This window comes from Argopecten irradians, chromosome 7 (genome assembly GCF_041381155.1).
Source record: "Argopecten irradians isolate NY chromosome 7, Ai_NY, whole genome shotgun sequence".
NCBI classification, from domain to species: domain Eukaryota; kingdom Metazoa; phylum Mollusca; class Bivalvia; order Pectinida; family Pectinidae; genus Argopecten; species Argopecten irradians.
This window is the reverse complement of record NC_091140.1, coordinates 1,427,835-1,454,938: the sequence shown is the minus strand read 5'-3', so window position 1 is coordinate 1,454,938 and position 27,104 is coordinate 1,427,835. Positions and strand designations below refer to the sequence as shown.

Here is a 27,104-nt window from a genome sequence, read left to right as displayed (position 1 = left end):
TTTAGTCTCTGTGTCTCAGTTACCATGGCTACTTTAGGTTGTAATGATTCAGATGTTTGTTCCCCATTACTTGTGTTACTATCCTTCTACCTTATCGTTTAAGTCACCGGTATAGACCGGTTTACAAGAGATTTCTCCCCTTATCAATTTGTAAGGTTTGGTGAGCATGTAGAGAATGGCTAACTAGAGATTATCTCCCTTATCAATCTGTACTATACCTTTGTATTTGATTGGACAGGTTTGGTGAGCATGTAGAGAGCGGCTTACTAGAGATTATCTCCCTTATCAATCTGTACTAAACCTTTGTATTTGATTGGACAGGTTTGGTGAGCATGTAGAGAATGGCTAACTAGAGATTATCTCCCTTATCAATCTGTACTATACCTTTGTATTTGATTGGACAGGTTTGGTGAGCATGTAGAGAATGGCCTACTAGAGATTATCTCCCTTATCAATCTGTACTATACCTATGTATTTGATTGGACAGGTTTGGTGAGCATGTAGAGAGCGGCTTATTAGAGATTATCTCCCCTTCGCCAGAGTTTTACCCAAACCTCGACAACATACCACAGACATATGGGGACACCAAGGACCGTGTTAAGTATGAATGTTTAATTATTTCAGTCTTTCAGTCTTATTTCCTCCCTTTATTTAGAGTTATCTTTCTTATTGATCATCTCTGAAACATATTGCCAACTGATCATTGTATATATCTTTGTTTCCATCTGTCATCACTGTATACAACTTGAATGCTAAATAAATATAAGCTTATTATAATTACAAACCTATTGACCAGCTCATCAGCTTATAAGGTACAACCATCTCATATAAAGCAGATAACAGTTGGGTGTATAAAAACCTGGACCCATGCTTTAGAATATGGTTGTTACACACTTCAAGATTAAAAAGGTTTTGTTGACTTATTACTTTGTAGATGGAGAACCAAACAGAACCTTGATTTCTCGTTCCTGATGTTGTACGCGAGGAGTCGCGGCGTTTATTATGTACAGGTATTTATATATAATATAATAGCTAGCAGGACATCTCATCCAAAGAATATCAATGTATGTCCTCTATTGTACGTAAACTTTTCATTCAAACAAATTCTTATCAATATCTGAAAATCCTGGTGTACTGATATTAGGCTTGTAACAATCTGGAATGAATGGCTACCAAATGTGTTCAACAAATGACCTAGACTTTTATTCAAGGTCACAGGGGTCTAATAAACTACAAACTTTAAACAACTTCCAATAACTAAGAGGCCTAGTGACTTGATATGGGGCATGTAGCCTTTTTGTATAAGGTCACAGAGGTCAAATTTGTGAAAATTTCTCAAGAAAACTCTCAATAAAAGAAATTCTTCAGCATGCTGAATGAAGCATTTCATGTTTGTCAATGAATGACCTTTGAATGACCTTGACCTATTTTCAAGGTCACAGCAGTAAACTATCAGAAACTATCTTCTACTTCAAGACCAATGGTCTTTGTAATAGAATTCTGTTGAGATATGTAGTTGGTCAGAGTTCAAGGTAAATGTTATTGAATCCAGGATTTTAAAGCACAAATCAAAATTTCAACACAGTTTATATGTATTTTATTTACTATAACCTGGACCCAGTTCTATCTTTAAAAGGAAACTCATTGACTTAAGAATCAATGACAGAAATTTACAACAAAGAGAACTCCTCAACTGTGTCTCAATGTTAAAAAGTTAGGGGGCCAGGGGCATGTCCTACAAAACTTCTAACATATTTTATTAGCCCCACCATCATTAGATGGTGGGCTATTCAAATCGCCTTTCGTCCGTGGTCCGTGGTCCGTCCGTCCTTCCGTCCGTTCCGTCCGTCCGTCCGTTAACAATACTTGTTACCACTATTTCTCAGAAAGCACTGAAGGGATCTTTCTCAAATTTCATATGTAGGTTCCCCAAGGGCCCTAGTTGTGCATATTGCATTTTGGGACCGATCGTTCAACAAGATGGCCGACAGGCGGCCATCTTGGATTTCGATAGTTAAAAAATTGTTACCGCTATTTCTCAAAAAGTACTGAAAGGATGTTTCTCAAATTTCATATACAGGTTCCCCTAGGACCCCTAGTTGTGCATATTGCATTTTAGGACCGATCGGAGAACAAGATGGCCGACAGGTGGCCATCTTGGATTTTGATAGTTAAAATTTGTTACAGCTATTACTCAAAAAGTACTCAAGGGGTCTTTCTTCTCGAATTTCGTATATATAGGTTCTCCTAGGGCCCTAGTTGTGTATATTGCATTTTGGGACGGATCGTTCAACAAGATGGCCAACAGGCGGCCATCTTGGATTTTGATAGTTAAAGATTGTTACCGCTATTTTTCTCAAAAGTACTAAAGGTATCGTTCACAAATTTCATATGAAGGTTCCCCAAGGACCAAAGTTGTGCATATTGTTATTTGTGACCGATCGGGTAAACAAGATGGCCGAGGCCGTGACGGCCATCTTGGATTTTGATTGTTTATTAAGTTTGTTACCGCCGCTATTTCTCAGAAAGTACTGAAGGGATTTCTCAAATTTTATGTGTAATTTTGTGCACTTTTAGGGACATGCATAATGATGGATGATCGGTAAACAAGAAACCGGCCGCCATTGCATTGTTGAAGTTTGTTACAATATACTATAGCGATTCGAAAAAAGTTTGAAAAGCAGGGAAAAGATCATTGTCACCACCATTTGGGATCTCTTGTTTTTTTTTTAATTTACTTACATAAGAAATCATGAATTGCCACAATATTTCGAACACACCACCATTTATGAATTATGGTTCAATGTCTGTTGTTTTCCAGTTTGTGTTTCCATTAAAGTATTCACAATTTTATTGAATTGATGTGAGTGATTTTGTTCACACACACCCATCTTGTACATGTATATGTTTTTTCTCCTATATTCACTAGCACTTATTTTTAAATGATAACTGCATTTTGTTTGTGAATTCATAGTTTGAGTCAGAATTCAGTGACACATACATGATGAAATATATGGAACTCTATCTGATTATCAGGTCATCTGCACACTCGTAATTGTTTTAAAAATAATTAATTAATCAATTTCATAAATAACTCAGCTACCTTTTCTTTAACGCTAATTGATTGAAATTATTGATGCTGACATTACTGATGAAACAGTGGCAGAGTTCTATACAATGTTTGTGATGTCCATATTGCCTGGTCGTTAATTAGACCTTTCGTCTACATATCCTGTACACTGTTGCTTTCAGCCGTAAGACCTGCCGTCATTTTCCGGTAAATGTCATCTTGTGGTTCATACTGTTGGTTTTCATTTAACGCTTTTGTTCTCACAATTAAGACACATCAGTAGTTACATACTACCATAGACACATCAGTTCCATAGGAGACAATTAAGACACACATCAGTAGTTTAGACAACTGTTGACCAATATAATAGTACTAACTTGTTGGGCAAAATATGAGTGTTCATTGTAAGCTATTTATACGATAAAAACCATTTCAGCTGAACAACTGCGTTGGGGCAAAACTCATTCAAGCGACAAGATAAACTTTCTTTCATTAATCTGGAGATGGCTTTTTTCCACTTTATCATGTAAAGATTTCATGGCTTCTACGTCCATGCTATTTCATGGGTTTAAATCTTTGCCTACACCAGTAGTAGAAAATATCAAACATGTAAATATTTAGCTCTTACCATCACACTTTTACATGACTTATATTTTTTTTCAGATCTGACAAAGTCTAGGGATGTTTTAATGTTGAAATTAAAATTGATGAATATTGAAACAAACTGATATCCCCCTCCAATAAATTTTGTCTCGACTTTTGAACGCTTGTCCGAGATGGCAGTGGCGAAAGTGGATGCTTCGTTGCAACTCACTTCAACATTTGGATTGAAGGTCAACTTTGATTAAAGTTAATCAAGCATCCAATTGAATTCAGTCAAGTTACTCATCTGTCAGGAATACATGTACAGAGATCAAAGAGAATTCTGGTATTTTTGGGGCTTAAACATTAAATGGATTTTTAGGTCACCGTGAGACGAAGTCTCAAGTGACCTATTCTAATTCGCACTTTTGTCCGTCGTCGTCCGGTCGTCCGTCGTGCGTCGTCCGTCGTGGCGTCGTATGTCCGTAAACAATTTACATTTTCGACTTCTTCTCACAAAACTGCTGAAGCAATTTCAATGAAATTTTGCACAAACCTTCTAAGGCATAAGGCCAATCAAAATTGTGAATTATATGGTCCCCACCACCCAGGGGGCTGTGGGAGGGGCCAAAAGGGGTAAAATTGAGTAAAATTTCAAAAATCTTCTTCTCTACTCCACAGAATGTGGTAAGAGATCAAGATACTCTTCATAGATAGAACGGTCTTAAAGGTTCTATACAAAATTTGTGAATTATATGACCCAGGGGTCCTCTAGTTTTCCCCCTGGTGAGGGGGTTCAGTTTACAAGAACTTATATATTGAGAAAGACACTGGATAGGGCATATTGCGGGAGAGGTTTAATGCGCATTTTTGAGTGGTCATTTGTAATAGTATGAATGGAGTCAAATGTTGTCAGAAATATCAGTATGACATGGCCATTTAATCCCTATTAAACAAATGTTTCTATGGACTGACCGCCCAGAGGGCCTTAATGGCAGGGGTCAAACACGGGGTCAAACTAGGCTAAAAACTTTCGAAAACTCTTCTTCTGAAATTCTGGAAATGGTTAGAAGTCAAATAGACTTCTTCAAAAATTGAAAGGTCTTAATGGTTCCTTTACAAAAATATGTGAAATTATGTATGAACCCTGGGGTCTCACTTTTCCCCCCTGGGGAGGGGTGTCCAGGTTTACTATAGTTTATCTAGGGAAAACACATTTTATGATGCATTTTTTGCTCAATTTTCATTGGAAACGAGTCAAACTAAACTTGGTTTAAAATTATTAACCTGAGATAGCATTTTAATATCATATCCATATTGGTCCAGGCCGCGACCCCTGGGGGCAGAGGAGGCGGGGCCAAAAAAGGGCCAAATAGGCTAAAACTTCAAAAAAATTCTTTTTAAAATTCTGGGAAAATGTATAATCAAATACACTTAATAGATAAAAAGGTCTTAAAGTTTGTTTATAAAATCTGTACAATTATATGACCCTGGGGATCTCCTGTTTCCCCTTAGGGAGGGGGTCCAAGTATTATCTGTATGATTATACAGGAAAACACACGAAAATAATGAGATTTTTTGCGTGATTTTATTGGAAATGAAGATTTCAAACTTGGTTAGAATTATTATCTGAGATAGCATTTTAATTTCATATCCACATTGGTCCCGGGCGCTGATTGGACGATTGAACACCCGGGGAAGGATTCGCGAGGGGGAAAATACGGAACCCGACAGATTGAGGGAGGCCTGATCCGCCGTGGGGAGGTAGAGGGTGGGGCTAAAAAAAGGTCAAATAGGCTAAAACTACTCAAAAAATCTCTAAGAAACTGGATATAGTAGAATCCAAATAATTATAGATTGGAAGGTCATCAGGTGTTAATTATAAAAACTAGTTGGAATTATATATTACCTTGGGGTCTTTACGGTTAACCGCCATTGGGGAGGGTACAAGTTTTGCTATAGTTTATATAGGAAAAACATATATTGTGAACAGTTATTTGCCCAATTTCTCGTTAGGAATATTATTAGTCAAAACTTTGATTAGAATTATTAGGGCCTAAGATATAGCATTTTTAAACATCCATATACCTCCTCTGATGACCCCCTGGGGGACCAGAGGGGCAGGACCCAAATAGGGTCAACATTGATTAGAAAATTTCGCAAAAACATTACCTCTCCCTAATGTTGCACAAGGTTTGATGGACGCAAAATACTCTTCATAGTCTAAAAAGGTCAAATTTCGTAAAATCTACTTGAACCAACTTCAAGGCCTAACAGTCAATAGAGCATAGTAGTGTTTATTATGTGCTATCATAAGGATTTTATTATTTGTTGTTATTATTATATTCTAACCTCAGGTGACCGTTAAGGCCCATTGGGTGCCTCTTGTTAGAATTAGTGTAAAATAATTGTCAATTGTTCTGAAAATTTGTCAAGATATCACTCTGTATCCTTCAGAACACGATGAACAAAGATCAGAGAAAAAAGATTTTTTCGTTGTGTCAAGGTACTTTTTGGTAATTTTTGAGAATTGTGTATTAATGATCTTCTTTTTGACAAAGTTATCATCTAATTTGCTATCAATACTTCAGCAGAACTTGGTCAAATCAATCTGTCCTGTATGTGTCTGTCATATGAGGACTCTTTTGAAAATAGACTTTACCATCAAATAATAACATTTCTTGTGACTTAACGTTTTGTTTTTTCTGTTTATATGTAATATGCTTGGGGAATGTTTTTTTTTATACACTACATAGTAATCTACTTGGTGCATGACGTTTGGTACTGAACAGTGTATGTGTAGTGAATGATTTCCCATTGGTTTACACAACGTTATAGCATACAAACAGCAAGACGTGTGCTGAGAAACGTTTGGAAATAATTTCTATTAACGACTTTTACTAGTATACAACAACTTATTGTGAAATATATACAAATAAATCGATAGATTTCTATAGTTATTAGACAACCATGAGGACATGAAGTAAGAAGGTAGTAGCACTGTTAGAAATAATGTACATGTTTGTTATAAACCTCAGTTGTTTATACAGTATGTGAATATTTAACAAGGGAATGAAAGATGCTGGATGATCTGACGTTATTTGATAATACATCAGCATGAGGTTTTTATCAATTCTGTAATCTATATGTGTTGATGTGCGTGTAGTAAATAATGTACATGTGTATACACCATGTTATAATCTACATCAGCATGACGTTTGTTATTAACCTCAGTTTATATGTATGTGTAGTAAATAATGTACATGTGTATACACCATGTTATAATCTACATCAGCATGACGTTTGTTATTAACCTCAGTTTATATGTATGTGTAGTAAATAATGTACATGGGTATACACAACATTATAATCTACATCAGCATGACGTTTGTTATTAACCTCAGTTTATCATAATCAACATTTGTTTTGCTATTCATGTCCCTCTGTAATCGTTTTTCCTCAATTAGCCAAATTTTAAAGAATAAGTTTATTTTAATTTGATAATTTAAACCAAGTGAGCATGTACCTGTATGATTGGTTCCTGTGAATCTTGTTCCAAAGCTTGTCATTGTCAGTGTGGTGCATGCTATATGTACACTTGGAATATGTCTCGTCTATTTGGTTTATGCTTAAAATACAAATTGGCAAAAATTTAATTGATACACAATCATGTCATATTGTAATATGTCTACCCCTAATATCACTTTAAAAACCCAGTGTACGATGTTTCTAATGTTATTGTAATTATGTCTACCCCTAATATCACCAATTTGAAAAACCCAGAGTACTGTGTTTCTAATGTTATGTTTTCTAATGTCTATGTACTATACTTCTACCCTCAGTATACGAGAATGTTTCTAATGTTATTTATCCCTGGTGTTAATGTTATCGCCAAAACCTTTTATGTCTCCATCATGAAAAAGTCCTTTTATTAAAAAAAATGCTTGAAGATGATGTATCTGCCTAAACCTGGTTATTTCTCCATCATGATAAAGTACCAATTTGAATTTTATTCTTAGTTCGCCATAAAAAGCGCAACCAATCCCATTTATTTTACACTCACGCGACTTTTTATTGTATTCTTACGCAATAAAATTGTCAACATCAGGATGACGGAGTATGTTACTGAAGTTCTCTGCCAAAGTAAAATTTTTGAGTAATTTTATTTAATCAGATCAGATTTTTAAATTTAATTCAATTTTACCCCCCCCCCCCCCCCCCCCCCCCCCCCCCCCCCTAATAAGGTTTTATTGTTGAAGTTTGCAAGTTGACAAAAAACGGTTTTCAAGTAAATGTGTTTGAGAGACAATACATCATTGGGAGGTGATATATATATATTACCTTAGATCCATCGATAGATGAATAACTTCACTTGTGTTCGATGGATTATAGCTGTGTTGCGGCGGTAACTGGGGAGCGGTACTGGGATTAAATTCTCAAAGAACAGAAGACAAGAGGTTATGTTTATAACGATATTTGGGTGTGATTCTATTTTTAACATAAGTGAATGCACGTCGCCCCGTCGGGAATATTGGGGGTATAAATAAAAACTTATATGATTGTTCAGTGGTTGCGTCTAGATAGCCCCTTTATTTTTGAAGTTCAAAGTTCAACATTGCTATACAAGCGCCGCTTTTATGTTAACCATGCTTGTTTGGAAATATAAGAATATTTTATGGGGCGCCGTTATATTGAATATATTCTTAGAGGCTGGCTATATTGACACCTGTTTTTTCATATATTTTATGTTGTCTGTGATCGTACCATATTATGATATAGCAAGTAAAAATAAACATGATTCTTTCAGAGATACAGGGATTATATTTTTTTTGCCGTTTGTAGGACATCAATTACGCTCTTACACACTCTGGAGATGCTGCAAATATTAAAACCATATGATGATTCACTTATATATTCGATAGGATACAATGTTACTGGAGTTCTTATATTTTTGTGATTCTGTAGGAAACTTTCTGTAGTGGGAACATAGGGAATAATCTGTAGGGACGTTTGATTTTTGAATTTAAATTGCTTGATTATCACATATACATGGTAAATTCTTCCAAAAGACTATGAAATCAACAATCTATAGTACTGGCTAAACCAAAGCCATTGGCTTATTTTATGTATATATGTTTGTTGTGACAGAACATTTTATTACCAAGTAAAGTTCATGACCATACTACCGTTAACAAGTTGATACTTACTTACCCAGGATTAAAATATATGATGATTTGTGATTCTTATATTTTTGTGTTTTGTTAGGACATCAATTTGCTGCAAATATTAAACCATATGTACTCTTACAGTGAAATTGCAAATCAATTTAAAATTTAAATGTTCTCGATGTGAAATGGTTCAACCTTATCAATAACTAATTGTGAATTAAAAGTTGTACAAACTGGACATCATGAAATAATTGTTTCTTTTCCAGGCAAGATGTTTAAATCTGTTGATCTGCCATTAGTCGTGGAGTTTTTCCTCATGTTTCACCGCGATAAACCTATTGACTGGCTTCTCGACTATCTCCTGTCTGTCAAAGTCTGTAACCCAGAAAAAGACTCGGTAAGTCTGACCAATCTATTAACTGACTTCTCATCTATCTCCTGTCTGTCAAAGTCTGTAACCCAGAAAAAGGACGCGATAAAATTGACCAACCTATTGACTGACTTCTCGACTATCTCCTGTCTGTCAAAGTCTGTAACCCAGAAAAAGACTCGGTAAGTCTGACCAACCTATTGACTGACTTCTCGACTATCTCTTGTCTGTCAAAGTCTGTAAACCAGAAAAAGACTTGGTAAGTCTGACCAATCTATTGACTGACTTCTCGACTATCTCCAATCAGTCAAAGTCTGTAAACCAGAAAAAGACGCGGTAAGTCTGACCAACCTATTGACTAACTTCTCGACTATCTCCTGTCTGTCAAAGTCTGTAACAGTAAGTCTGACCAATCTATTGACTGACTTCTCGACTATCTCCTGTCTGTCAAAGTCTGTAAAACAGAAAAAGACTTGGTAAGTCTGACCAACCTATTGACTGGCTTCTCGACTATCTCCTGTCTGTCAAAGTCTGTAAACTAGAAAAGGACGCGGTAAGTCTGACCAACCTATTGACTAACTTCTCAACTATCTCCTGTCTGTCAAAGTCTGTAACAGTAAGTCTGACCAATCTATTGACTGACTTCTCGACAATCTCCAGTCAGTCAAAGTCTGTAACCCAGGAAAAGACTCGGTAAGTCTGACCAACCTATTGACTGACTTCTCGACTATCTCCAGTCAGTCAAAGTCTGTAACTGTAAGTCTGACCAACCTATTGACTGACTTCTCGACTATCTCCTGTCTGTCAAAGTCTGTAACCCAGAAAAAGGACGCGATAAAATTGACCAACCTATTGACTGACTTCTCGACTATCTCCTGTCTGTCAAAGTCTGTAACAGTAAGTCTGACCAACCTATTGACTAACTTCACGACTATCTCCTGTCTGTCAAAGTCTGTAACAGTAAGTCTGACCAATCTATTGACTGACTTCTCGACTATCTCCTGTCTGTCAAAGTCTGTAACCCAGAAAAAGACTCGGTAAGTCTGACCAACCTATTGACTGACTTCTCGACTATCTCCTGTCTGTCAAAGTCTGTAACCCAGAAAAGGACGCGGTAAGTCTGACCAACCTATTGACTGACTTCTCGACTATCTCCTGTCTGTCAAAGTCTGTAAACCAGAAAAGGACGCGGTAAGTCTGACCAACCTATTGACTAACTTCTCGACTATCTCCTGTCTGTCAAAGTCTGTAACTGTAAATCTGACCAACCTATTGACTGACTTCTCGACTATCTCCTGTCTGTCAAAGTCTGTAAACCAGAAAAGGACGCGGTAAGTCTGACCAACCTATTGACTACCTTCTCGACTATCTCCTGTCTGTCAAAGTCTGTAACAGTAAGTCTGACCAATCTATTGACTGACTTCTCAACTATCTCCTGTCTGTCAAAGTCTGTAACAGTAAGTCTGACCAATCTATTGACTGACTTCTCAACTATCTCCTGTCTGTCAAAGTCTGTAACAGTAAGTCTGACCAATCTATTGACTGACTTCTCAACTATCTCCTGTCTGTCAAAGTCTGTAACAGTAAGTCTGACCAATCTATTGACTGAGTTCTCAACTATCTCCTGTCTGTCAAAGTCTGTAACTGTAAGTTTGGCCAACCTATTGACTGACTTCTCGACTATCTCCAGTCAGTCAAAGTCTGTAAACCAGAAAAGGACTCAGTAAGTAAGACCTAAACCATTTTATATCCATAAGAAAATCTACTGATTTCTATGAAATGAATTTAACAAAGGACCTGATATAAAAAAATAGACTGATTTCTGTGATATGAGTTACACACCAGACCTGATGTAGAATTAACTTGATTCCAGAGACACTGTAGTAGGATGAAGGCGACCGTGAGGAGACGCTATAAACCCTCACTGTTCCAACATGTCGGCATGAAATCATCCCTCAAGGGCAAAGTTCAAAAGTTGAAGGTCAGTGATATAGATTACTGCATAACTGGAGTGAGAATTTGGTATTAAACGCTTCAGATATGAGAGAGATTAACAGATATTGAAATATAACTAACCAGTAGTCTTGGAGGATCAGGACACTAGGCTGCAGGATCTTAGGCTCAAGTTTAAACTTAGCCAATCATTAATGATGTAAGCTTTTGTAACCTCACCTTTGATTGGCTAAGTCTAAACTTAAGACAGTTTTGAACTTGAGATTGTTTCATGATCCTGAGGCCCAGTAGTCTTAGAGAATCAGGACACCCGGTAGTCTTGGAGAATCAGGACACAAGGTAGTAATGGAGAATCAGGACACCTGGTAGTCTTGGAGAATCAGGAAACGCGGTAGTCATGGAGAATCAGGACACCGGGTCTTGGAGAATCAGGACACCCGGTAGTCTTGGAGAATCAGGACACCGGGTAGTCTTGGAGAATCAGCACCGGGTAGTCTTGAGAGAATCAGGACACCGGGTAGTCTTGGAGAATCAGGACACCCGGTAGTCTTGGAGAATCAGGACACCTGGCAGTCTTGGAGAATCAGGACACCCGGTAGTCTTGGAGAATCAGGACACAAGGTAGTCATGGAGAATCAGGACACCTGGTAGTCTTGGAGAATCAGGACACCGGGTAGTCTTGGAGAATCAGGACACCTGGTAGTCTTGGAGAATCAGGACACCTGGCAGTCTTGGAGAATCAGGACACCCAGTAGTCTTGGAGAATCAGGACACCTGGTAGTCTTGGAGAATCAGGACACCTGGTAGTCTTGGAGAATCAGGACACCCAGTAGTCTTGGAGAATCAGGACACCTGGTAGTCTTGGAGAATCAGGACACCTGGTAGTCTTGGAGAATCAGGACACAAGGTAGTCTTGGAGAATCAGGACACCTGGTAGTCTTGGAGAATCAGGACACCTGGTAGTCTTGGAGAATCAGGACACCGGGTAGTCTTGGAGAATCAGGACACCTGGTAGTCTTGGAGAATCAGGACACCCGGTAGTCTTGGAGAATCAGGACACCTTGGAGTCTTGGAGTAATCAGGACACCTGGTAGTCTTGGATGAATCAGGACACCGGGTAGTCTTGGAGAATCAGGACACTCAGTTGTCTTGGAGAATCAGGACACCTGGTAGTCTTGGATAATTAGGACACCCAGTAGTCTTGGAGAATCAGGACACCTGGTAGTCTTGGAGAATCAGGACACCCGGTAGTCTTGGAGAACCAGGACACACGGTAGTCTTGGAGAATCAGGACACCTGGGTAGTCTTGATGCAGAAATTTGAAGTCGCCTTTATAGAACTGGTTTGATGGTTCAGAGATTGAAAAATGAAGGAAATCAAGATTGATTCATAAAACGTAGTTTTATGAACATTTGTTAAGTTGTGACACTAAACCTTGTACTATTCATAAGTTTTTCTTACTGTTCCAGGATAAAGACTTCGGGAAGCAGATGCTCCACCGAGCTCATACTAACCCAGGCGCTGACCTCTCTTCCAGCCTAAAGATGTACCAGAAATACTCTTTCCAGAAAGCCTATATTGGCCAGGATATTTTCTGGGCCACGGAACCAAAGACTGGAGACATAATCAACATTAAATTTAAATCTCCCATGGAACTGGACGGGTAATTAATATATATTGAAATGTTTTGCTATAATAATTGATAAGAATATACATGACAAGTATTCCTCACAAGGTGAGAAGGGTGCTAGGGAAAGATAACTCTGTCTTTCACCATGCTCTAGACTATGATGTGACATGCGGCAGCCATTATTGACGACCTCATTAATTCTGATGTATTGCAACGTCCCTGTGATGATGGGGCTATAAAAATGTTTCTAATTAATGGAATTTTCACAATTTTTCCTGAAACTATGGGAGATTAAGAATCAAACTTTGTGAAAGATTTTGGCCGTTAATCCTTGGTAAGCCTCGGGTTGACTAACCAACAGATTTGGCTCATATATCTACGTGAAACATTAATTTAATCTAATATGATATGCATCATGGGAAGATCACAAAGATTTATCTCAAAGGCAGTGCTTTGTGATTAAATGATTGGACTTTTTCACTTTCTCTCCTTAATAAGACTGATATTTTTGTTGAAAGTGTGTACATTTTAGTTAATTTTTGTGAGTGATATTTTCTTTGCTTGATTTCACATTAATGTGACTAATATCTGGTAAAGTGTTGACTGAAGTTCTGGTACAGCCCAGTAATGTAACAAACACCAGGTAAATACGCTGAAACCTGTCTAATGTGACACCTGACTTTTCTGATATCCTGTCAAATCTGTACAGTATTCCTGTGAACAACAATAGTCAACAACATTACCTGACTTTTTTAATACCCAGGCTAAATCTAATATGCCCTAAAGAGTCGCTTCTCATGGTGTCTGATTGTACAAGTTTCACTGTGTATAAAGCAAGACTTTCTAAATCTTATTCATATTAATTAACTATGCATCATATAACACAAGGCCCAAGGGTTGATTAATATAGGACAATATTTCTATAAATGTCTAATATTTTTTCCAGGATTTTGTTTAGGAGTGGAAACCCCGCCCACCTGTCCGACATTTTCTACAACACGAGTGTAGAGATTGTCCCTGTGAACTCGGAGGATGAGAAAACTTTAACAAGACATAGATTTGTTAAGACTTCAGACGGATACTTCACAGTGTGTTGGTTTGATGAGGAAGGACTCGCTGATTGTACGATTCCATCGGACGTTGGGAAAATCTCAGATGTCAGAATAAATGTTCACTCTAACAGTAAAAACTGGGTTATACTCAGTGAGGTAGGTACAGTTATATAGTACAAACAATATAAATCTGGGCTTAGGTAGGTACAGTTATATAGTACAAACAATATAAATCTGGGCTTAGGTAGGTACAGTTATATAGTACAAACAATATAAATCTGGGCTTAGGTAGGTACAGTTATGTAGTACAAACAATATAAATCTGGGCTTAGGTAGGTACAGTTATATAGTACAAACAATATAAATCTAGGCTTAGGTAGGTACAGTTATATAGTACAAACAATATAAATCTGGGCTTAGGTTGGTACAGTTATATAGTACAAACAATATAAATCTAGGGGCTTAGGTAGGTACAGTTATATAGTACAAAACAATATAAATCTGGGCTTAGGTTGGTACAGTTATATAGTACAAACAATATAAATCTGGGCTTAGGTAGGTACAGTTATGTAGTACAAACAATATAAATCTGGGCTTAGGTAGGTACAGTTATATAGTACAAACAATATAAATCTGGGCTTAGGTTGGTACAGTTATATAGTACAAACAGTATAAATCTGGGCTTAGGTTGGTACAGTTATGTAGTACAAACATAGTATAAACAATATAAATCTGGGCTTAGGTAGGTACAGTTATATAGTACAAACAATATAAATCTGGGCTTAGGTTGGTACAGTTATATAGTACAAACAATATAAATCTGGGCTTAGGTAGGTACAGTTATATAGTACAAACAATATAAATCTGGGCTTAGGTAGGTACAGTTATATAGTACAAACAATATAAATCTGGGCTTAGGTAGGTACAGTTATATAGTACAAACAATATAAATCTGGGCTTAGGTAGGTACAGTTATATAGTACAAACAATATAAATCTGGGCTTAGGTAGGTACAGTTATATAGTACAAACAATATAAATCTGGGCTTAGGTAGGTACAGTTATATAGTACAAACAATATAAATCTGGGCTTAGGTAGGTACAGTTATATAGTACAAACAATATAAATCTGGGCTTAGGTAGGTACAGTTATATAGTACAAACAATATAAATCTGGGCTTAGGTAGGTACAGTTATATAGTACAAACAATATAAATCTGGGCTTAGGTAGGTAAAGTTATATAGTACAAACAATATAAATCTGGGCTTAGGTAGGTACAGTTATATAGTACAAACAATATAAATCTGGGCTTAGGTAGGTACAGTTATATAGTACAAACAATATAAATCTGGGCTTAGGTAGGTACAGTTATATAGTACAAACAATATAAATCTGGGCTTAGGTAGGTACAGTTATATAGTACAAACAATATAAATCTGGGCTTAGGTAGGTACAGTTATATAGTACAAACAATATAAATCTGGGCTTAGGTAGGTACAGTTATATAGTACAAACAATATAAATCTGGGCTTAGGTAGGTACAGTTATATAGTACAAACAATATAAATCTGAGCTTAGGTAGGTACAGTTATATAGTACAAACAATATAAATCTGGGCTTAGGTAGGTACAGTTATATAGTACAAACAATATAAATCTGGGCTTAGGTAGGTACAGTTATATAGTACAAACAATATAAATCTGGGCTTAGGTAGGTACAGTTATATAGTACAAACAATATAAATCTGGGCTTAGGTAGGTACAGTTATATAGTACAAACAATATAAATCTGGGCTTAGGTAGGTACAGTTATATAGTACAAACAATATAAATCTGGGCTTAGGTAGGTACAGTTATATAGTACAAACAATATAAATCTGGGCTTAGGTAGGTACAGTTATATAGTACAAACAATATAAATCTGGGCTTAGGTAGGTACAGTTATATAGTACAAACAATATAAATCTGGGCTTAGGTAGGTACAGTTATATAGTACAAACAATATAAATCTGGGCTTAGGTAGGTACAGTTATATAGTACAAACAATATAAATCTGGGCTTAGGTAGGTACAGTTATATAGTACAAACAATATAAATCTGGGCTTAGGTAGGTACAGTTATATAGTACAAACAATATAAATCTGGGCTTAGGTAGGTACAGTTATATATAGTACAAACAATATAAATCTGGGCTTAGGTAGGTACAGTTATATAGTACAAACAATATAAATCTGGGCTTAGGTAGGTACAGTTATATAGTACAAACAATATAAATCTGGGCTTAGGTAGGTACAGTTATATAGTACAAACAATATAAATCTGGGCTTAGGTAGGTACAGTTATATAGTACAAACAATATAAATCTGGGCTTAGGTAGGTACAGTTATATAGTACAAACAATATAAATCTGGGCTTAGGTAGGTACAGTTATATAGTACAAACAATATAAATCTGGGCTTAGGTAGGTACAGTTATATAGTACAAACAATATAAATCTGGGCTTAGGTAGGTACAGTTATATAGTACAAACAATATAAATCTGGGCTTAGGTAGGTACAGTTATATAGTACAAACAATATAAATCTGGGCTTAGGTAGGTACAGTTATATAGTACAAACAATATAAATCTGAGCTTAGGTAGGTACAGTTATATAGTACAAACAATATAAATCTGGGCTTAGGTAGGTACAGTTATATAGTACAAACAATATAAATCTGGGCTTAGGTAGGTACAGTTATATAGTACAAACAATATAAATCTGAGCTTAGGTAGGTACAGTTATATAGTACAAACACAATATAAATCTGGGCTTAGGTAGGTACAGTTATATAGTACAAACAATATAAATCTGAGCTTAGGTAGTACAGTTATATAGTACAAACAATATAAATCTGGGCTTAGGTAGGTACAGTTATATAGTACAAACAATATAAATCTGGGCTTAGGTAGGTACAGTTTATATAGTACAAACAATATAAATCTGGGCTTAGGTAGGTACAGTTATATAGTACAAACAATATAAATCTGGGCTTAGGTAGGTACAGTTATATAGTACAAACAATATAAATCTGGGCTTAGGTAGGTACAGTTATATAGTACAAACAATATAAATCTGGGCTTAGGTAGGTACAGTTATATAGTACAAACAATATAAATCTGGGCTTAGGTAGGTACAGTTATATAGTACAAACAATATAAATCTGGGCTTAGGTAGGTACAGTTATATAGTACAAACAATATAAATCTGGCTTAGGTAGGTACAGTTATATAGTACAAACAATATAAATCTGGGCTTAGGTAGGTACAGTTATATAGTACAAACAATATAAATCTGGGCTTAGGTAGGTACAGTTATATAGTACAAACAATATAAATCTGGGCTTAGGTAGGTACAGTTATATAGTACAAACAATATAAATCTGGGCTTAGGTAGGTACCACCAAGTTTGTATAGAACACCACACAGTTTGTATAGTACAAACAATATAGACCATCAAGTTTGTAGAGACCACCAAGTTTGTATAGTATCAAGTTTGTATAGACACCAAGTTTGTATAGATCACAAGTTTGTATAGACCACCAAGTTTGTATCAAGTTATCAAGTTTGTATATGACTGCCAAGTTTGTATAGACCACCAAGTTTGTATAGACCACCAAGTTTGTATATAGACCCACCAAGTTTGTATAGACCACCAAGTTTGTATAGACCACCAAGTTTGTAAAGATTATCAATTTTGTATAGACCACCAAGTTTGTATAGAGACCACCAAGTTTGTATAGTCCACCAAGTTTGTATAGACAACCAAGTTTGTATAGACCACCAAGTTTGTATAGACCGCCAAGTTTGTATAGATTATCAATTTTGTATAGACCACCAAGTTTGTATAGATTATCAATTTTGTTTACCAAAAGTTTGTTAGTCCCACCAAGTTTGTACCAATTTTTTGTATAGACCACCAAGTTTGTATAGACCACCAAGTTTGTATAGACCGAAGTTTGTATAGATTATCAATTTTGTATAGACCACCAAGTTTGTATAGACCACCAAGTTTGTATAGATTATCAATTTTGTATAGACCACCAAGTTTGTATAGATTATCAATTTTGTATAGACCACCAAAGTTTGTATAGACCACGCCAAGTTTGTATAGATTATCAATTTTGTATAGACCCATACCAAGTTTGTATAGACCACCAAGTTTGTATAGACCACCAAGTTTGTTGTATAGATTATCAATTTTGTATAGACCACCAAGTTTGTATAGATTATCAATTTTGTATAGACCACCAAGTTTGTATAGACCACCAAGTTTGTATAGATTATCAATTTTGTATAGACCACCAAGTTTGTATAGACCACCAAGTTTGTATAGTATAGTATAGACACCAAGTTTGTATAGACCAACCAAGTTTGTATAGACCACCAATTTTGTATAGATTAGACCACCAAGTTTGTATAGATTATCAATTTTGTATAGACCACCAAGTTTGTATAGACCGCCAAGTTTGTATAGATTATCAATTTTGTATAGACCACCAAGATTGTATAGACCACCAAGTTTGTATAGACACCACCAAGTTTGTATAGATCACCAAGTTTGTATAGACCACCAAGTTTGTATAGACAACCAAGTTTGTATAGACAACCAAATTTGTATAGACCACCAAGTTTGTATAGACAATCACCAAGTTTGTATAGACAACCAAGTTTGTATAGACACACCAAGTTTGTATAGCCCACCAAGTTTGTATAGACCACCAAGTTTGTATAGACCGCCAAGTTTGTATAGATCACCAAGATTGTATAGATCACCAAGTTTGTAAAAACAACAAAGTTTGTATAGACAATGAAATTTGTATAGACCACCAAGTTTGTATAGATCACCAAGTTTGTATAGACAACCAAGTTTGTATAGACCACCAAGTTTGTATAGACCACCAAGTTTGTATAGACCACCAAGTTTGTATAGACAACCAATTTTGTATAGACCACCAAGTTTGTATAGACCACCAAGTTTGTATAGATTATCAATTTTGTATAGACCACCAAGTTTGTATAGACCACCAAGTTTGTATAGACCACCAAGTTTGTATAGATTATCAATTTTGTATAGACCACCAAGTTTGTATAGACCACAAGTTTGTATAGATAACCACCAAGTTTGTATAGACCACCAATTTTGTAAAGATTACAATTTTGTATAGACTGCCAAGTTTGTATAGACCACCAAGTTTGTATAGACCACCAAGTTTTGTATAGACCACCAAGTTTGTATAGATTATCAAGTTTGTATAGACCACCAAGTTTGTATAGATTACAAGTTTTGTATAGACCACCAAGTTTGTATAGATTATCAAGTTTGTATAGACCACCAAGTTTGTATAGACCACCAAGTTTGTATAGACCACCAAGTTTGTATAGATTATCAAGTTTGTATAGACTGTATAGACCACCAAGTTTGTATAGACCACCAAGTTTGTATAGACCACCAAGTTTGTATAGACCACCAAGTTTGTATAGACCACCAAGTTTGTATAGACCACCAAGTTTGTATAGACCACCAAGTTTGTATAGACCACCAAGTTTGTATAGATTATCAATTTTGTATAGACCACCAAGTTTGTATAGACCACCAAGTTTGTATAGATTATCAATTTTGTATAGACCACCAAGTTTGTATAGACCACCAAGTTTGTATAGACCGCCAAGTTTGTATAGATTATCAATTTTGTATAGACCACCAAGTTTGTATAGACCACCAAGTTTGTATAGACCACCAAGTTTGTATAGATTATCAATTTTGTATAGACCACCAAGTTTGTATAGACCACCAAGTTTGTATAGACCACCAAGTTTGTATAGACCACCAAGTTTGTATAGACCACCAAGTTTGTATAGACCACCAAGATTGTATAGACCACCAAGTTTGTATAGACCACCAAGTTTGTATAGACCACCAAGTTTGTATAGACCACCAAGTTTGTATAGACCACCAAGTTTGTATAGACCACCAAGTTTGTATAGATTATCAATTTTGTATAGACCACCAAGTTTGTATAGACCACCAAGTTTGTATAGACCACCAAGTTTGTATAGACAACCAAGTTTGTATAGACCACCAAGTTTGTATAGACCACCAAGTTTGTATAGACCACCAAGTTTGTATAGACCACCAAGTTTGTATAGACAACCAAGTTTGTATAGACCACCAAGTTTGTATAGAACAACCAAGTTTGTATAGACCACCAAGTTTGTATAGATCACCAAGTTTGTATAGATCACCAAGTTTGTATAGACAACCAAGTTTGTATAGACCACCAAGTTTGTATAGACCACCAAGTTTGTATAGACCACCAAGTTTGTATAGATTATCAATTTTGTATAGACCACCAAGTTTGTATAGACCACCAAGTTTGTATAGACCACCAAGTTTGTATAGACCACCAAGTTTGTATAGACCACCAAGTTTGTATAGACCACCAAGTTTGTATAGACCACCAAGTTTGTATAGACAACCAAGTTTGTATAGACCACCAAGTTTGTATAGACCACCAAGTTTGTATAGACCACCAAGTTTGTATAGACCACCAAGTTTGTATAGATTACCAAGTTTGTATAGACCACCAAGTTTGTATAGACCACCAAGTTTGTATAGACCATCAAGTTTGTATAGACCACCAAGTTTGTATAGACCACCAAGTTTGTATAGACCACCAAGTTTGTATAGACCACCAAGTTTGTATAGACCACCAAGTTTGTATAGACCACCAAGTTTGTATAGATTATCAAGTTTGTATAGACCACCAAGTTTGTATAGACCACCAAGTTTGTATAGACCACCAAGTTTGTATAGACCGCCAAGTTTGTATAGATTATCAAGTTTGTATAGACCACCAAGTTTGTATAGACCACCAAGTTTGTATAGACCACCAAGTTTGTATAGACCACCAAGTTTGTATAGACCACCAAGTTTGTATAGACCACCAAGTTTGTATAGACCACCAAGTTTGTATAGACCACCAAGTTTGTATAGATTATCAAGTTTGTATAGACCACCAAGTTTGTATAGACCACCAAGTTTGTATAGACCACCAAGTTTGTATAGACCACCAAGTTTGTATAGACCACCAAGTTTGTATAGACCGCCAAGTTTGTATAGATTACTCAATTTTGTATAGACCACCAAGTTTGTATAGATTATCAATTTTGTATAGACCACCAAGTTTGTATAGACCACCAAGTTTTGTTGTATAGACCACCAAGTTTGTATAGACCACCAAGTTTGTATAGACCACCAAGTTTGTATAGACCACCAAGTTTGTATAGATTATCAATTTTGTATAGACCACCAAGTTTGTATAGACCACCAAGTTTGTATAGATTATCAATTTTGTATAGACCACCAAGTTTGTATAGATTATCAATTTTGTATAGACCACCAAGTTTGTATAGACCACCAAGTTTGTATAGATTATCAATTTTGTATAGACCACCAAGTTTGTATAGACCGCCAAGTTTGTATAGATTATCAATTTTGTATAGACCACCAAGTTTGTATAGACCACCAAGTTTGTATAGACAACCAAGTTTGTATAGACCACCAAGTTTGTATAGACCACCAAGTTTGTATAGACAACCAAGTTTGTATAGACCACCAAGTTTGTATAGACCAACCAAGTTTGTATAGACAATCACAAGTTTGTATAGACCACCAAGTTTGTATAGACCACCAAGTTTTGTATAGACATATAGACCACCAAGTTTGTATAGCCACCAAGTTTGTATAGATTATCAATTTGTATAGACCACCAAGTTTGTATAGACTGCCAAGTTTGTATAGATTATCAATTTTGTATAGACCACCAAGATTGTATAGACCACCAAGTTTGTAGAGACAACCAAGTTTGTAAAGATTATCAATTTTGTATAGACCACCAAGTTTGTATAGACCACCAAGTTTGTATAGATTATCAATTTTGTATAGACCACCAAGATTGTATAGACCACCAAGTTTGTATAGACAACCAAGTTTTTATAGATTTGTATAGACCACCAAGTTTGTATAGATCACCAAGATTGTATAGAGCACCAAGTTTGTATAGACAACCAAGTTTGTATAGCCCACCAAGTTTGTATAGACCACCAAGTTTGTATAGACTGCCAAGTTTGTATTGACAATGAAGTTTGTATTGACAATGAAGTTTGTATAGACCGCCAAGTTTGTATAGACCGCCATGTTTGTATAGATCGCCAAGTTTGTATAGACCACCAAGATTGTATAGAGCACCAAGTTTGTATAGACCACCAAGTTTGTTTAGACCACCAAGATTGTATAGACAACCAAGTTTGTATAGCCCACCAAGTTTGTATAGACCACCAAGTTTGTATAGACTGCCAAGTTTGTATTGACAATGAAGTTTGTATTGACAATGAAGTTTGTATAGAGCACCAAGTTTGTATAGACCGCCAAGTTTGTATAGACCACCAAGATTGTATAGACCACCAAGTTTGTATTGACAATGAAGTTTGTATAGACTGCCAAGTTTGTATAGACCACCAAGTTTGTATAGACTACCAAGATTGTATAGACAACCAAGTTTGTATAGCCCACCAAGTTTGTATAGACCACCAAGTTTGTATAGACCGCCAAGTTTGTATAGACCGCCAAGTTTGTATAGACCACCAAGATTGTATAGACCACCACGTTTGTATAGATCACCAAGATTGTATAGACAACCAAGTTTGTATATAGACAACCAAGTTTGTATAGACCACCAAGTTTGTATAGACCACCAAGTTTGTATAGACCACCAAGTTTGTATAGACCACCAAGTTTGTATAGACCACCAAGTTTGTATAGACCACCAAGTTTGTATAGACCACCAAGTTTGTATAGACCACCAAGTTTGTATAGCCCACCAAGTTTGTATAGCCCACCAAGTTTGTATAGACCACCAAGTTTGTATTGACAATGAAGTTTGTATAGATATGGTTTAACAAGCAACAATGGCACTATGCACTATATGAAATGAAGTACTGTTTGTGCATGTACGGTATGAAAAACAAAATAAATTATAATTTTGTTTTATTGTTTGTGTTAAATAGAGATACATTTACATGAATAAACACCAATTATTGTTCAAATAATGAATATTGTTTATGCTCTGGCAGCAGTGGAGCATCTTTAATTATGGAATGTTGAACAGGATTGTTACTTGTATTTTTGTTTTTCTAGGTTCACATGAAGACAAAAGAGTCTGGTAGCTGACAGTCCTTGTAACATAGGACCATATACAGTAATACTAGTGCTCCTCGTAAATCATTGTGGCTAGTGCAATAGGAACAGGGGACTCCCCAAGTGGAAGGGAACTCAGCGAGTGGGAGTCTCACCTCGTCAGTTCCGTAGTCCTAAAATCTGTGGAACTACAACGATTTAGACAAAGCTTTAATATACATCAGAAACAGAGTAGTTAATGAATCAGCATTAACATTTGTAAGCACTCATTTTAATTCTGAATTTTACTGGATTTATCAGAAGATAACTTTTTTTTTCCATTGAAAACGATAATCTTGTATATGCTTATTTAAATAAGCAAAAAATTAGCTGTGCATTATATTCTCCAAAGATCTAATGCTTCATTTAGTATTGAACACCATTTTTTGTTCATGTATATATCAGTATTACAGCAGGAAGTTACAACGAACAGGGTAAAATAACTCACATGTGAACTGGTATCACTGTCAGCATTTTTTAGCCCACCATCATCATCATTTTTGGATTCTGTTATTTTTCACAATGACCAAATATTTTTTAGCTTTTTTAATCACAGTGAGTGGTAGACCACATTAGTCACCATTATATTAGTTAGGTACTGTTATATGTCTAATCAAACATTTATTTGACAATACAGCCACACTGCTGGTGATCTCACATATTTTATCACCATCGTTCAGATTATACCTAGTCTTACAGTGATATAGCTCATCAGACATACTGACTCCCCAAACATACATTAATGTTGGTTTATCATTTACTATAATCTTTTTAATCTTTCATGACTTTTTAAACATTAAGTGACCATAATAAAGCTGTACTGTACTAAACTGTGTCTGCTATGTCCAACAAGATGTGCTGTATCTGGTTAAGATATGTTAGCATTAAAGGAGATAAAAGTATGGGGTCCTACCCCAGCAGAAAGTATCACACTTAACCTGTGTAACTGCTGGCCCCACAAACTTTCTGCTGTCGGTATATATGTCTTAGAAAGTCTATATATTGACAGGATCTTCATCATATAGGTGTATATAGTGATAGTCTAGGTGAGGGGGGATGGTCAGTTTGAGGATATTTTATATTCCCATATTGAAAAATATGAAACCATGTTATTAATTAATATTTGTTTATATTCTTCATCAATTTTAAACATAAACATTTTTCTGAAGATATTTGTACAATTTTAGACAAAACATTTTTCAGAAGATATAATTGAAAGTCAAAGTGTAATATGTGTTAACGTCAATAAGATTTGTAAAGAGACAACGAATGTAAGCTATGTAAATGATTTTTGTGAATTTACCCCAGTAACTTGTGACTGACAATCGAGAATGTATGTATGACTGTGTATGTTCTAGTCAATGTTCATTTGTACAAAGAATGTAATGTATGTATGTATGTATGACAAAAGTATGTGTAAAGGTCAAATTCAAGTGGTGTGACGGTTCAATTCAAGTGGCGTGAAGGTCCAATTCAAGTGGCGTAAAGGCCGTATTCAGGTAGTGTGTAGGTCATATTCAAGTGGTGTTAGGTCATATTCAAGTGGTGTTCGGTCATACTTGAATGCATATTCAAGTGGTATGAAGGTCATATTCAAGTGGTGTGAAGGTCATATTGAAGTGGTGAGAAGGTCATATTGAAGTAGAAGATATAATTAAGCCAGGACAATGATCACATATTCTTTCAATCATAAGGTGAGTGCCATAGAATACTTTACATACCTAAATGTATAGAAATCATGTCTGCCTGCTCCATCATAATGAGGAGGAATTTATTAGGGTAACAAATCTATTACACCATAAAACACTTAAAAGCAGATAGATCTTCAATAATATGCTAATTAAATAGATTATAAAGAAACCTAGACAGTAAATTGATTATAAACACAGAAACCGTGATAGAAAGTGAACATCAATACGCTATAACCATGAATGTTTTGAAAGTGTACTTGCTATAAACATGTTTTACTATATTGGGAAGGCGGATATTGTTTCAAACATAGAATTATACATCTGTATGTAAGAACCTTTGTCACTTTACAGTATGTTTTGGCCAAACTGGGAGGCATCATACTGTATAACCTGTCATAACTGTGTTACTCAAATCCCTGTCTATTTTGGCATATTTTTACCTTTTTATTCTATCTATAACAACCAAATATCATGGACCTGATGATTTTTGGTTTGGACAAGTTGTATTGTCATATATGATGTAGATTGCCCTGGCAGATTTGGTGTCATGATATATAGTGAAGGATAATAATGTATTTGAGCCAGAATGACAGAGCTGGTGTCTGCATGGAAAGCATTGTAATGTTTGGATATTTGGATAGGAAGCATTGTAACATTTGGATATCTGGGTAGGAAGCATTGTAACGTTTGGATATCTGGGTAGGAAGCATTGTAACGTTTGGATATCTGGGTAGGAAGCATTGTAACGTTTGGATATCTGGGTAGGAAGCATTGTAACGTTTGGATATCTGGGTAGGAAGCATTGTAACGTTTGGATATCTGGGTAGGAAGCATTTTAATGTTTGGATATCTGGGTAGGAAGCATTTTAATGTTTGGATATCTGGGTAGGAAGCATTGTAATATTTGGATATCTGGGTAGGAAGCTTTGTAATATTTGGATATCTGAGAAGGAAGCATTTTAATGTTTGGATATCTGGGTAGGAAGCATTTTAATGTTTGGATATCTGGGTAGGATGCATTGTAATGTTTGGATATCTGGGTAGGAAGCATTTTAATGTTTGGATATCTGGGTAGGAAGCATTGTAATGTTTGGATATCTGGGTAGGAAGCATTGTAATGTTTGGATATCTGGGTAGGAAGCATTTTAATGTTTGGATATCTGGGTAGGATGCATTGTAATGTTTGGATATCTGGGTAGGAAGCATTAGAATGTTTGGATATCTTGGTAGGAAGCGTTGTAACATTTGGATATTTGGGTTGGAAGCATTGTAATATTTGGATATCTGGGTAGGAAGCATTGTAACGTTTGGATATTTGGGTAGGAAGCATTGTAATGTTTGGATATTTGGGTAGGAAGCATTGTAATGTTTGGATATCTGGGTAGGAAGCATTTTAATGTTTGGATATCTGGGTAGGAAGCATTTTAATGTTTGGATATTTGGGTAGGAAACATTGTAATATTTGGATATTTGGGTAGGAAGCATTGTAATATTTGGATATTTGGGTAGGAAACATTGTAATATTTGGATATTTGGGTAGGAAGCATTTTAATGTTTGCATATCTTGGTAGGAAGCATTGTAATGTTTGGATATCTGAGAAGGATACATAGAGTTCTGTGAGTGAATTGCTGTTACACTATAGATGTCTGATCTGTGTTTGTTTGGTGTATAGATTTTGTATATTGATGATTTACACTATAGATGTCTGATCTGTGTTTGTTTGGTGTATAGATTTTGTATATTGAGGATTTAACCTTTGCTGCTATGAAGATTGTTGCTATTTATATTGTAATGCTTGGTACCTTTGTGTCAGAATGATAGATTGTTTGTCTCTAATTAGATAGACCAAATCGGTGTATGTCTCTAATTAGATAGACCAAATTGGTATCTGGTGTATGTCTCTAATTAGATAGACCAAATTGGTATCTGGTTCATATTGGGGAGACTTGTAATGTTTGATACTGAGAGATTTGTATCTGGATGGAAGAACTGTTAACAATATCATATATCATCTCCTGGCCTGAATGAAGTTTTGTATTTGGATGATAAAATCTGTTGTTGCTATGATGATTGGTCAAGTGTCAGTTTGAATGTTTGGTGATTAGAGTTGTGTATGTGTATGATATCTCAGCATCACCCCATGATAAAGCTTTATTGACAATCATTATAGTGTACTGACAGAAGTATAGGATTAGTGTGGTTTATAATGCTGCCGTACCATTCACAGCGGATCATTTGTAATTTTTAATATTGAACTTCTTAATTTACAAACGTATTCAATATCTTATTGTTTTTAATTCTTAAAGTTCAACC

General features: G+C 35.8%; 1 protein-coding gene across 1 annotated transcript in view; it reads left to right on the top strand.

Moving 5' to 3' along the window:
• LOC138326786 (alpha-1,3-mannosyl-glycoprotein 4-beta-N-acetylglucosaminyltransferase B-like) overlaps nt 1-26,678 on the top strand; it is a 51,147-nt gene extending 24,469 nt beyond the window's left edge. Inside the window, 7 exon segments of the mRNA XM_069272790.1 lie at nt 488-601; nt 935-1,010; nt 9,005-9,217; nt 11,064-11,171; nt 12,613-12,806; nt 13,720-13,981; nt 23,061-26,678. Of these exon segments, the coding sequence (XP_069128891.1) occupies nt 488-601; nt 935-1,010; nt 9,005-9,217; nt 11,064-11,171; nt 12,613-12,806; nt 13,720-13,981; nt 23,061-23,093 (1,000 nt within the window). The 3' untranslated portion in view covers nt 23,094-26,678.
• The last annotated feature ends 426 nt before the right edge of the window (nt 26,679-27,104 follow it).